The 13508-nt window shown below is 35.0% G+C and overlaps 2 protein-coding genes across 2 annotated transcripts; one reads left to right on the plus strand and one right to left on the minus strand.

The window, feature by feature from the left end:
- The first annotated feature begins 9235 nt into the window (after positions 1-9235).
- Positions 9236-10660, plus strand: LOC141405040 (formylglycine-generating enzyme). Its single transcript, XM_073989002.1, has 3 exons — positions 9236-9258; positions 9371-10193; positions 10259-10660. Exons 2-3 carry the CDS (start codon positions 9460-9462, stop codon positions 10569-10571), a joined length of 1047 nt encoding a protein of 348 aa, XP_073845103.1. The 5' UTR covers positions 9236-9258; positions 9371-9459; the 3' UTR covers positions 10572-10660.
- On the minus strand, positions 10574-11867 carry LOC141405052 (leukocyte receptor cluster member 1). Its single transcript, XM_073989028.1, has 2 exons — positions 11506-11867; positions 10574-11431 (listed from the first exon to the last, which is right to left on the minus strand). Exons 1-2 carry the CDS (start codon positions 11626-11628, stop codon positions 10625-10627), a joined length of 930 nt encoding a protein of 309 aa, XP_073845129.1. The 5' UTR covers positions 11629-11867; the 3' UTR covers positions 10574-10624.
- Positions 11868-13508: the final 1641 nt, after the last annotated feature.

Raw genomic sequence — 13508 nt, forward strand, 5'->3', positions numbered from 1 at the left:
TATTTTCATTTTGGTATGTTCCAGTACTGCAAAAATCTAATAATTTTTACTATTTTTTCCGATAACATAAGGGAAAAATTCTTATAGTAGTAAAAATAAGTAGATTCTTGCAGTTTCTGGAACAGACCAAAGTTGTTAGAACTGTCGTCGTGATGTTGTTACGACTCCCTTTAAGGCGGCGCTAGAGGGGACCTTCGGCCAGCTTTGCGGTCTCGGGGCTACGGTCCTCAACCCGCCCTCTTCTCTAGCCCATCAGGGGCGAACACGAATTGAAACATTACATTTAGACTGTCACACATATACAAACATTACAACACACAAAACCCTGCTTTGATCAGGAAGTATTGGTTTCCTACTCCCACATTTAACCCTCCCTTCCATGGTTTCCAAAATCCTCTTTATTTCATTTTTTTGTGGAAACCCCACAAACACACCAACTCACCTCATCACCTTCCGGAACTCCCCTTATCTAACACAAATCAACACATAATTTTGTCTATTTTAACAAATTCACAACATAATTTTTATTTATGAATATAAATAAATTTTAAATTTGTCTAAGCAATAAAACACTGAATATCCTAACACCAGAAAAAATCAAAAGAATAAAATGAAAATATTGTTTTCTTTGGGAAACCTAAAGTTTCTCGCCTGCACTCATCAGACACTCAAACTCATTCCTGCCTATTATAATGGAGCTCTCTTATAATGGCCTATAAAACCAAATTGGCTGTAGTTGAATAATACTCTCTAGTTTTCCCTATAAAATTTTCAAGTATAAGGCTGGCGTTAAAATATCCTCACAAAAATTATGATTATAATAGACAACACAACATAAAAATATTAAGTAGTTAGTTATTTTATATCAAAATGTTAAGTTTGCATCGAATTTAATATGTATGGTTTGCCTACTGGCTCAAATATAAATTAATTTAAAATGAAGTAATTTTGAGTTTAGTTTAATAAAAAAAAAAGATTTGGTATAATATACAAAGATTAACGTTTTTTTTTCTCTTTTTTCGTTTTGCTGTTTTACAGATTTTCGTTGGATAACCGCTGCCTTTGGATTTGGCACAAACAAAAAAAATGGCACAAACACAGATTACCTGTCTTATTGGCTTTTTATGTGCAGAATGACGGATTGGCTACAAGGACTTCACAAACCCCAAATAGCACGATTTTGTTTCGATCGGCACCAGTTCGAACAAATCTACCACCAACCAATATTACAAAAACAGGCTTCAGGCTCAAACAAAATAAAACAGCTGTCTGCTGGCACAAATAAACGATCTGGCTCAACCAATAGATATCTGGCCGCAAATAAACACAAATCCAAATTGAAGTTAAGAGGCTCACAACCACTGGGCAGTACAACCAGAAAGAATAACTGGTCCCCACTCGGGCGTTCTTGGAGACCAGTGAATATATCAAATTTTGTTGGGAACCTTAAGAAACAAAACACCATTAGATTTTATTATTTATCACTGTCAATTCAAGTCTGTGCTCACTTTTTATATGTACGTTCACAGGCATATGTTTAATTTAATAAAACGTTACACTTTCTGGCTATCACCTTTATTTGTGTTTTTCTGAAATCTGTATCTGTTTTCGAGGGTTACGCTTTTAGCGGTTATCTCAGCAAAACTAAACTGAAATTTTCCCTCTACTTGTCTTTTATACCACCCCGAATTCGTCACCATTTTCCTTAATTTTCCAATATTTGGTATAAATATTGCAATGGCGTTACCACTAGCTCTTGAAATGGCTACTTATTCAGTGTTGATGCATTTGGTAACCCATCTCCTTACTGAACACAGTTCTAAAATTTAATTGAGATGGCAACACCTTTTACTTCCTCAGTTCATAATTTTCTGAGGTTCGCATGGTGGGCGGCCGCAGCAAACAACCATTTTATAATTCAAATAAATTTGTTTATTTCCCCCGCTGTTAATACCGTCCTAGTCTCTTCCCCGTGAGTGATTTTACCAATAAAAATTGTTTTAAATTCTACCATGAAACTCTAAAGTCGATCCCCCAGCTCAAAAGCCGCCTCAGCAACCAATGCACGCAACAATGTTGTCTTACATTTCCTGCATATCAAACAACTAAAACTTCAAAACAATTGGTATTATATGAAGTCCCAACCATCGAGCTAAAAATAGAATCGGACTGCACACATTGCTATTTTAAAAGTTCCCTTGTCTGTTCTAAATCTGACATAGAATGAAATCAATCAAATCTCGCTTCTTGGAATTTGAAAAAAAAGTCCGAAACGAAAAGGAACAATAATCTGAAAATAAAGAAGAAACTACTTTTGGAAAGAAACAATTAAAAATAAATTAATTAAGCATAAATGGTATTTTTCATAAAAAGTCTCTCCTCCCCGTTCGTACCATTTGTTCTTAGAGATCCCTAAAGCAAGCCGGGTTGTAGATCCCTACATATTTCCGTCACTAAACAAAAGAGTATACATTACCAAAATGTTGTTATAAAATAACAAAATTATAAAATAAAAGTAATTTACGAAATAAAAATACTTAAAGGAGTGCATTTGGAGTCCATGTCGAAATCTGAACTGGTGATGGGAAGATAATTGAAAAAACCTTTTGTAAGATGAAAGAATATCAGTTGCGGAGAACGGAGGAAGTAATCTTTTGCGTTGCAGCGGTGGTGATTACATTGCAATTTTGGATGTAAACTTTTGAAAAACTAAACTGATAAATTAATTGTATTTATTTCATGAATTCGTTTGAATTAATAAAGAGTTTTGTTTTTCATGAAAACCATATTTCAATACAGCATTTCCATTTTCCAAACAATATGAAAATTTCATGCCAAGGGGTTGGTGAAAATGACATGCCAAAGCATTGGTTAAAATGACATGTCAAAGCATGGGTGAAAATGACGTGTCAAAGCATTGGTGAAAATGACATGTCAAATCATTGGTGGAAATGACATGCCAAAGCATTGGTGGAAATGACATGTCAACGCATTGGTTAAAATGACATGCTTAGGATCCAGAAAAGAACGTCATCTTTTGGGGTCCACGCTCATATAAAATTCATCGATGAAGATGCTAAAAAGATGACATGCTAGATCACTTGCACCCATGATTGAATGTCATCTTTGGCATCGAACATTTTGCTGGGTTATTTTCACTTTTGTCATCGTTTGAGTATTTTTGTTTTTCTAGAACACATACAAACAAACAAAGACATCATAAAACAGTTGCATTTTTTGGTAGTTTATGACAAAAAAAACTGGGCTGCTTATAATAGTATGGTGTTTTCGTGCGTTGTTTAGAATAAATGACGCAGCTGTCGACGAAACAGCTCCAAATGACGAAAAAGTTGCTAATGTGAATTGGACATTATCGGCATTTTGTCGATTTTTAGACCAAAAAAGCAGAAATGCCGATTTTTACCCCTAAAACGCAGATTTTTAGTTATGACAAGTTTTTCACATAAAATTTGCGTTTTGTGTGAATATTGAGATTGGAAGCACTGACAACTATACATTAGGGATATAACTTTTTGCACTTTTTTGCAGATATCGAAAATACCACCACATAGCCGTGTAGAGCATGAAAAACTATTATGAAATAAGCTGTAACTTTTTCTCTATCGCGAAAAAAGTTTCCGCACCAAATGCATTGAAGTTCAGTAATGCATTTTTCAATTTTATCTGTTATAACAACATATTTGCTTTTCATTAAATTTTTAATTTTTTGTAATCTAATTTAAAATCATTATCAAAGCGTTCTGGACCAATTTGTTCTCAAATCGGCCATTTCGGACCATATTAGGATTTTTTGACACTATTGCAATTTTTGGTTTTTCTTTATAAACTCGCGAATTTTATGTTTATATTTTTTTTACCTATCGGAAAAGAGAATATGGTGTCATTTGCGAGGGTGCTATTTTGGTTTGGGGGTGTGTAGCAGCTTCTGGATTGGGCCAACTTGTATTTATTGAATTGACAATGGACAAGTATGGTTACCTAAACATCATGAAGCGCAATTTGAACCAAAAATGCAGAAGAACTTGGTTCAGCTACGAAATTTTGGTTGCAACAACATAACGTTTCAAAGCATACTGCTGAGATTGTAAGGTTTTGGCTTCTATATAATGCCCAGATCTGGGTTTTGACGTAAAAATTCCGGTTTGTTTATAGTTAATTATCACTCTATGTATAGACTAACATTTCTACCTACAGTTTCGACAATATTTCGATAGCTTTTTCCATTATTTACCTAGAATTTTCCTTTTATCGATGCCAATTTCTTTGCCCTGGCTTTTCATTCTTGAAATACTTTACTTTTTTAAGTTAAGTGTGCAAACGACCTCACAGAATGACCAATTGTGACAATATTGATTAAAAATGGGAGAAAACTGCAAAAAAAATTCAAAAAAACTAACGGCATTATTGCAACATACAAAGTGAACGCAGACTTTTTGGGGCCCTAATTTAGCAGTTGCAACACTTTTTTACCGTTATCTTCGTAATAATAATATATTTCTGGAATTTTTCTTTTTATTCTGGTAGTAAAGAGTTCCAATAACATATTTATGAAAGAAAAACTGATCTCATTTACCTATTTATTAAAGTTTTAGCATCGTTTTTGAAAAGTAGTAAGGTGAACGCAGACTTTCTGGGCTATGTGTATATACTGTGTTTTATATGTCAATTCCATTGTGTATACGTCAAATAAATCCTTATAAAGGAGGTTAATGCTTGGTTTACATTTACGAAATCCACTCGATTTCAACTGTCAAATCCATAGGTTAAACGTCAAATGAAATCCAGATGAGATTTCATATGACGTTTGAACTATGGAATTGACAGTTGAAATCGAGTGGATTTCGCAAATGTAAACTTAGCATAACCCGAAAAAACCCTATAATATAAACAGACTATTACTTCTTAAAACTATATTTTGGTCTGTTCCTTTACTTTTGAAAATGGTAAAACCGGCAAAAGTTGTGAACTGATCTCATATGAATTGTGTGGTGTCAGAAGTAAAGGAACACTTTTCGAGTAAAAAGTGGTAAAACTTGAAGATTCTTGCACGTAAAGGAACAGGGCTTTTGTATTAGTTGTGTTTAAAGGGTCACACCTTGTCGTGCAGCTCAAAACATATTTTTTATGAACTTTTCTAGGAAAGTACCAGACTTTTTAACAGATATTTTTTCATGAAGAAAGGCATATTTTGATATACCTTCGGTAATTTTTTGTTGAAAAATATTGCATAGTATTGCGGCAAATGACCACGTAAGAGGCACTAGCTTTGTTCCAGAACTAAAAAGTTTTTACTATTTTTACGACTTTTTCACATTTTACCCGAAAACCCGTTCCCGTACACAAAAAAGTTGTAAAATGTTCACTTCTCTTTAAACAAAAATGGCCTTTTTACTCGGTTGTCGGCGTCTGATTGGCTTATACGCTGACTTTGACATTTGTTCCAGTTTTTTGACGTATTTTCCATTTTTCCGTTCCGAACTATTTCAAAAAACTTTTATGTGAGAATAATTTTTTTACAGTTTGCTCTTTTACGAGTTTTACTATTAAAAAGTACGGGAACGTAGCTATTTTCATAGAAACAGAATTGAGCCCCAGCTATGGTTTCATGAACGGCAATTCCCCGTGAATTTTTTCACTTTCTCCCTTAAGTTGCAATAGCGGAAAGACCGTACAGCGAGGCGAGTCATGTCGCGTCGTCTATCGTCTCTGTGACAAAATTTAAAAAATGCACTACGTACAGCGATAGAAAATAATCGTCGATAACAAGTTATTTTTATTTTATTTTTATTCGTTAGTAAAAATGTACGGCGACAGCTAATTTGTTGTCGCCGGAAAATGAACATTTCGGCGACAAAATTTGACGACGTCAGGCGATATTGCCATACGGAATCGAAAAATTGCATTTGACAACGCGACACGACTCGCCTCGCTGTACGGAATCGGCCCATTAATTTCTGGGCCGATTCCGTACAGCGCACGATGGGGCCGATGATATGCTTTTGAGGCAAAAAATCACAGGGGCAAGCTAGACCTTCAAAATTTCGTGCAGATGTTTATAATCGGCCTAGAAGCTAATCTGCCAAATTTGGTTGATATCGGTTCATATATAGATATAGCTCTCATATATATGTTCGCCCGACTTCGAGTAATTGATGGACCAAACACGAAAATTCTGTCCAATTATGATGATATTTGTAATATGTTGCGGAATTCGGACTGGAAATAAGTTTGCCAAGTTATTTTGAAATCGGTTCAGATTTGGATATAGCTCCCTTATATATTTTCGCCCGATTTGAGGTATTTCGTGCAACAAACACGCAATTTCTGTCCAATTTCAAAGAAATTTGAAACGTGTGACAGGATTTGGTATAGAAATATTTTTGCTAAATTATATTGAAATCGGTTCAGATTTGGATATAGGTCCCATATATATTTTCACCCGATTTTAGGTATTTGGTGCAACAAACACGCAAATTCTGTCCAATTTCGATGAAATTTAAAATGTGTGACGAAATTACGTCTAGAAAAAAAAGTATGTCAAATTATATCGAAATCGGTTCAGATTTGGATATAGCTCCCATATATATTTTCACCCGATTTTAGGTATTTCGTGCAGCAATCACGCTATATATGTCCAATTGTGATGAAATTTAAAGTGTATGACGGAATTTGGTCTAGAAAACATTATTGAGACATCATATTGAAATCGGTTCAGATTTGGATATATCGTTCATAAATGTTCTCTGTCGAAGTTAATTGTTTTCTCAATTTAGTTGGTTGATACCGAACTTCCTTGAGAACATAGTTTAAATATTTTTCTTGACAAATTGGCCGAAACAGAGGCGGCATGAATCAAGGGTTTGGTATTGTTGCCGTGTTCATAGCAGACTTCCGAAGCAAGTTTTCCTCCTTCACTATAATCCACATTAGGGCGCCCTCTCTTCTTTTTATCATTACCTTGTTCTAGCGTAAATACTGTGTCGCCAGCTGACCATAATCTTTCAAATTGTAATACACGACTTTTTGACCTCCAATTTTTTATCCATTTTTGGTTAAGGCGTGCACAAATATTATAAATTTGCTTTTTAACTTCCGTCATGAAGTTGTCTTTGACACCTCGATTAAATTTTGCAGAAATCCATTCTATAAGGAGTTTAGGTTTTCGCTGATTTTCCAACCAAAAATTAAAAATATCAAAGTTTTTAAGTTTTACGAAATCTGGAAGTTGACATTTTTTTTATTCGCAAGTATACGCAAAAATTCTTCTCAAAATCTGTTAGCGGACATTGTCACCTTTCACCAGATACATATTTTTACGAGAAAGCACCCTGAAGTCGAAAGTTATACTCCAAAGAACACATGGACGATACCACAGACTACATCAAAAACCATCACTTACTGACACAACAAATTATTGACCACATCTAATATTACATTTACACTTTTAATAATAATCTTAATTTACATACCATTACCCGTATTTTCCATTTTTAAAAAATATATAATATCAACAGATCAGGTTTTGGCGCCAAAATACTTAAATTGTTTAATTACGACTGAATGTCAGAAATAAACGGAATCATAATTATGACATCTTTGACAGCTTGGCATGTCGCCGTGGGTCGTTGCCAGATTGTAATTTTTTGGTTTTGGAGGTTTGAAATTGTTAAGAATATAATTCCGTTATTATTTGATTTCAATCGCTGACTTGAAAAAATGACTTTTTGCCTCAAAAACCTGCCATTGGCCCCATCGTGCAGCGAGGCGAGTCGTGTCGCGTTGCCAGTTGCAATTTTTCCATTACGTATGGCAAAAGTCGCACGACGACGTCAAATTTTGTCGCCGTAATGTTCATTTTCCGGCGACAACAAATTAGCTGTCGCCGTTCATTTTTACTAACGAATAAAAATAAAATAAAAATAACTTGTTATCGACGATTATTTTCTATCGCTGTACGTAGTGCATTTTTTAAATTTTGTCGCACAGACGATAGACGACGCGACATCCCAGCAAACCAAATGTCGGATGTCCGACATATCGAAACAATTTCGGAAGCAAAATCGTTCAGATTTCGTATCGATTTCTATACGATTTTTCGTAGGGGAATTTGTTCAGATTTCGTTCCGATTTCGGAGAAAATGTCGGAAGTAAATTTCCCTTCGAATTTGCTTATGTTTTTCTTCCGATTTCGTTACGAATTCGGATCGATATGTCGGAAACAATTTTCCCTTCGCACAACAACCACCTTTTGTATATATCTAAAAAGTAACATTTTAGTTTGTTGTCGAAAAACAAAATGGTTGGTTATAAAATTCGCATATACATTTTTTAAATATTTTAAATATAAATGCAACATATAATAATTCAAGCTAGTGCTGATAGACTCAACATATTCGTACACAAAGTTTACATTGTTCTACTATAACTACAAAATGATAACAACAGTGAAAATCACTAGATATCATTGAAATTATAATCTTCCAATAAAAAAAAATTATCAATAAAAAAGAGGCATCAAAGAAAAATTTTTTTCCTTCGATAATCATACGAAATTATTCCAAAATTATTCAGAAACCTTTACGAAAGTTCGGAAGGTACCTCCGATTTTCATACGACATTATTCCGAAATCGTTCAGAAATCTGTACGAAAATTCGGAGGAAGAAATTCGAATTCCGAATTTCCCAAGGATTTTGTTCCGATTTCGTTGCGAATTCTGACCGAAATCGATCCGATTTCGCTCCGACAATTCGTTCCGAAATTATGTCAACCACTTCATACAACTTTCGTTAAGATATCGTTACGATTTCTGATCAGATATCGGACGTAACGTCCGAAATTTGTTCCGATTTCGTTACGATATCGGTACGATTGGTTTGCTGGGATGACTCGCCTCGCTGTACGGAATCGGCCCATTCATTCATGATAAATAACCCCCTATTCAGTAGTCACACGCGCAAAATTTTCGGTAAAGTAAATTGAGTTTTTGGGAGAGAGCGGAGAGGAAAGAACCCCTCTCTACTTTTTCCTCCCCGCTCTTTCCCAAATTTTGCGCGTGTGACTACTGAACTACATGTTGAATAAAATGAAATTTAGCCGCGAGTCGGTAAATAAGTCGGCGCTCCTCCGCCGATTGCCTTGCATAGACGTGAGCGAGCGAGCCGAAAAAATCGGTCGGCTTCGTTGTCTGCCCCCCAATGTAAACAATGCTGCTCAAAGGCTTCTTTTGGTTGCTATCTGTTGGTTCACTCTATTGTTCGTTGTTTGTTTAATGATGTTTGATAAATGATTGAGTGAAATTGTAAAAACGGGTTCCTCGTCCTATTTTTTCTATAAACAACTTCTTTTCAGATATTTGTTCATTTCCATTCTTCCTCTGGTTGTGGCAAAAAAATAATAATAATAAACTTACTTTGATCTAAATACACAAAGCAATCACAATGGCTGGTGGTCGTATAATTCTCATTTATTTGGTCATTGCGCGCGCATTCCCAACCCAAACATTGGATTGCGGTTGTGGTAAAACAGACCGGGAACCTAACAAGGATTTTATTGAAGCTATTAAGTTAGAAAATGAGGTGTCTAATGAAGATTCGAAGGTATGTCAACAAAAGGCAAGAACAAATAATCAACATTACCGAGATTATTATCCTGAGCCAAATTATGAGGATATGGCCCTAATTCCTGGTGGAAAATATTTGATTGGTACCGATGAACCTCATTTCCCCGAGGATCACGAATCTCCCGAAAGATTAGTGGAAATCAGAGATTTTTATTTGGATAAATTTGAGGTGTCCAATCAAAAATTTCGAGAATTTGTCAAAGCAACAAAATATGTTACTGAAGCTGAGAAATATGGTGATAGCTTCCTTTTTAAGAGTTTACTTAGTACCGAAGAACAAAAGGAATGGGAAGACTTCCGTGTCGCTGCTGCTCCTTGGTGGTATAAAGTAAAAGGTATCACTTGGCGACACCCTCTTGGAATAGGCACCAATGTTAAGGGTTTGGAAGATCATCCAGTTACACATGTATCATGGAACGACGCTGTAGCCTATTGCAAATGGGCCGGTAAAAGATTACCCACTGAGGCCGAATGGGAAGTAGCGTGTCGAGGTGGCAAGAAGAGAAAGCTATTTCCATGGGGAAACAAACTAATGCCAAAACAAGAACATTGGTAAGCTAAATGGAATGTGCTTAAATTATTCATAAATAATCCAAGCTCATTGTCTACCATTTTAGGTTAAATATTTGGCAAGGTGAATTCCCTGATGGAAATACAAAAGAAGATGGCTATGAAACAACTTGTCCAGTTGATAAATTTCCTCAAAATATTTATGGACTACACAACATAGTGGGCAATGTCTGGGAATGGACACAAGATTTGTGGACACAAGGTGATACCGCTCCAAATCCTAGCCGTGTAAAAAAAGGTGGATCATATCTTTGCCACAAATCATATTGTTATCGCTATCGATGTGCAGCACGTTCACAAAATACGGCTGATAGTTCAGCTGGAAATCTGGGCTTCCGTTGTGCAAAGGATATGGAGTGATATAGGAATTTTTCTGTGCTTAAATTTATATGCAAACAAATGTACAATACAATTTAATTCATATTTTGTTTTGCCAATTCGGGATTAAATTGACTGTTGTATTTTTGCACAACACGGGGAATTGCTGGGGTTTCAGTTGTTTGTTTCACTTCCTTGGGTGCAAGTAATGCCTCCTGCCTGGCCTTTTCCACCATTTCCCTTCTCAGTCTTTCCTTTCTTAGCTGCTCGAGTTTTAGACGTTTTTGTAAGGCATCTTCTTCTTGACGATCTTTGTATTTTTTCTTCTGTTTGTGTTCACTGTGGTGCTTCTTATGTTTCTCCTTTTTATGTTTCTTTCGTTCTTTCTTATGTTTTTTATGTCTTTTTGTATCACTACCTTCGTCTTTGCCTTTTTCGGGTGATAGAACTGGCGTTTGACTTTTGCGCGTTGACCCCACGGACCTCCTTTTTTCTGCACTAGGCTCTGGTGGCAGAACGGCTTTAATAAATGTAAGGGGATCTTGATTGTGTTTCGTTCTTAAATCCTTTTCCACAAACTCTCGCTCTTCACCGACATCGATCCTTTTGGGAGCAACTTCATACCAACTCTTTAAACGCAGTGCCTCATTGGTGTCCTGTCCCAGATATGTTAAATAGCCTATCTTTTTCTCATATTTCTCTTGTTCTTCCTTCTTTTCCCGTTCCAATTCTTTATTCGTTGTCTTGACATGGCTTTTATAGTCGGCAAAGAGATTAACATGTTGGCCACCACTTGAGCTAGCTTCCTCGTCTTCTTTGGTGGGTGGAATTGGAACTTCATCACTGTGTTTCTCTTGAAGTCCAGATTTTTTTCGCAAAAAGTTGATACGAGATTCACTTTCCTAAAAGAAATGATAAACGTTTAAAATATCATGGAAATGGAAATAGCGGTGTTGGCCATTGCAATTTATCCTACCGCAAACTCTAGCTTTTCCTGTTTTTTGCGTTCTTCTTCACGTGCAGCTGCTTCATCTCGTCGAACGCGAGCTATATTATCCTTCGTCCGAACGTGCCATCTCTTTTTTGGTAAGATATTCATTATTTATAATCTTTTTTTGACAATTAATGCGAAAGAGTAGCGCTCTCCTTGGCCCACTCCTACCTAGAGGAGTTTGAAAGATGTTATTATATTATTATTATTATGTTATTATATTATTTATAATGAAATTGAAATGTGTTTTTGTTCCAAAAAATTGTTAGGAATTAGGGAGACAAAATAAAATTTCTGATAAAAAGAACACTGGTTCATTTTGGTGAATAACAGTTCATTGAAACGACAAGAACAAGAATAAAAATGAATAGCCAAAACAAACCTGACGGTTTGAGGCTGTTTACGAATGATACATGAGAAAATTGGTAATCAGCTGATCATTTAATAACGGAGCCAACTAAGCGAGTATTTACCGGCGGAGACTCTATTATACTCTGATTTATTTTGGTAACGACAAAAAGGTTTCAGAATCGTAATTAGTTTAACTATTTTCCCATCCGTCGGTTTTTTACAGTGTTTATTTAACTTGCTTTGTTGTCCGTTTAGTCAAATCTAGTAACTCATTTTTAACACAGTTGCAGTTGACCAATCGAACTGAATCTTGGCACACTGACAATACATGAATATGAAACCAAAACGGGTCCATTTTTTCCTATAACACAGTTGCAGTTGACCAATCGAACTGAAAGCAGAGCAGAAAGTAGTAAAAGAGAAATCCATTTTGGCTCTCTCCTCTCTTTCCGAGTTAAAAATGGTAAAACTTGAAGAAACTTTAACGTAAAGGAACACAGCTTATATCTGAATATGGCTGACTTCCGTATCGTCAGATGCTTTGTAGTTTTTAAACTTCGTCAAAATATTTCAGTTGCACAACTCGAAAATGCAACTAAATACATCAGAAATACAAGTTATACATGTTTGCTGTTTACCTGCTTTGTCATGCTTGCTTACCTTAAAAATGCGCAATTGTGACCTTTTCAAATACATAGCTTCTCATTTGTTAAGTATTAAGGCGTTATCAAACACAATGCTTCAGACATTTGAAGTCATTTGCCAAACATCTGATGATACGGAAGTCAGCATATATTATTTATACATTTATATCGGTTAAGGTTCGATCTAAAATTTAACATGCAAATAAAACACAAATTATGATTCATCTCCTTTACTTTCTGTCATCTCGTTTTCATTAAACGTAACATTTTGATTTATTAAGAGTAGTTAGTTTCAAATATTTTTATTATAAAATAAACAAAAATACACAACTTTTAGATATTTCTTAAGAATAATTGGTTGATTAATAATGTAATCCGGTGATTTTATGTAATCGATCGAATAAAACAAAATTTTGAAAAAATAAAATATTTCCATTGTTATTCTTTTGATTTCTTGCATTTATCGAATGAAAGAGAATTAAAAATGGATGTACAATATGTTTATTTACATCTCAATGTTGCAAGCAAAAGTGCATAACGTAAGTCAAGACTATTGAGTTGAGTAGCATCACAATTATTTTTATTCACTCCAATTATAAGTATTCACTTGTGGGAGAGTTCTCAATAACTTCCACTATTTCGCCCTAGGGTGAGAATGTGAAAAACCTTCCGCAAGTATACATTTGCAATTGGGTTGTTTTATTACGGTTATGATTATTGTGAAAATAACATACAAAAAAATGTATGAATCAACTATTTTTTATAAAAAAAATAACAAATTGTCTGTTCCAGTACTGCAAGAATATACTAATTTTTACTATTTATTTACTATAACATAAAGGAAAAAATTTTATCGTTGTAATAAATACTAGCTTCTTGCAGGTTCTGGTACAGAGCACAATTGTAAAAGTTTCGAAAATATGTAGGTAGATTCTTGCACGTTCTGGAATAGACCAATATTTTCTTTGTGGTAGAGTTTTAACTATTTGCCAT

The sequence above is a fragment of the Musca autumnalis genome, unplaced genomic scaffold (genome assembly GCF_047663935.1).
Source record: "Musca autumnalis isolate F117 unplaced genomic scaffold, ASM4766393v1 scaffold_1, whole genome shotgun sequence".
In the NCBI taxonomy this organism is placed as follows: Eukaryota; Metazoa; Arthropoda; class Insecta; order Diptera; family Muscidae; genus Musca; species Musca autumnalis.

Bases quoted from the DNA above. Each gene is read 5' to 3' on its own strand.
- LOC141405040 (XM_073989002.1), top strand. From the start codon at position 9,460: ATGGCTGGTGGTCGTATAATTCTCATTTATTTGGTCATTGCGCGCGCA. The intron at 10,194-10,258 runs GTAAGCTAAATG...CTACCATTTTAG, and splicing joins ATGCCAAAACAAGAACATTG to GTTAAATATTTGGCAAGGTG.
- LOC141405052 (XM_073989028.1), bottom strand. From the start codon at position 11,628: ATGAATATCTTACCAAAAAAGAGATGGCACGTTCGGACGAAGGATAAT. The intron at 11,432-11,505 runs GTAGGATAAATT...CATTTCTTTTAG, and splicing joins AGGAAAAGCTAGAGTTTGCG to GAAAGTGAATCTCGTATCAA.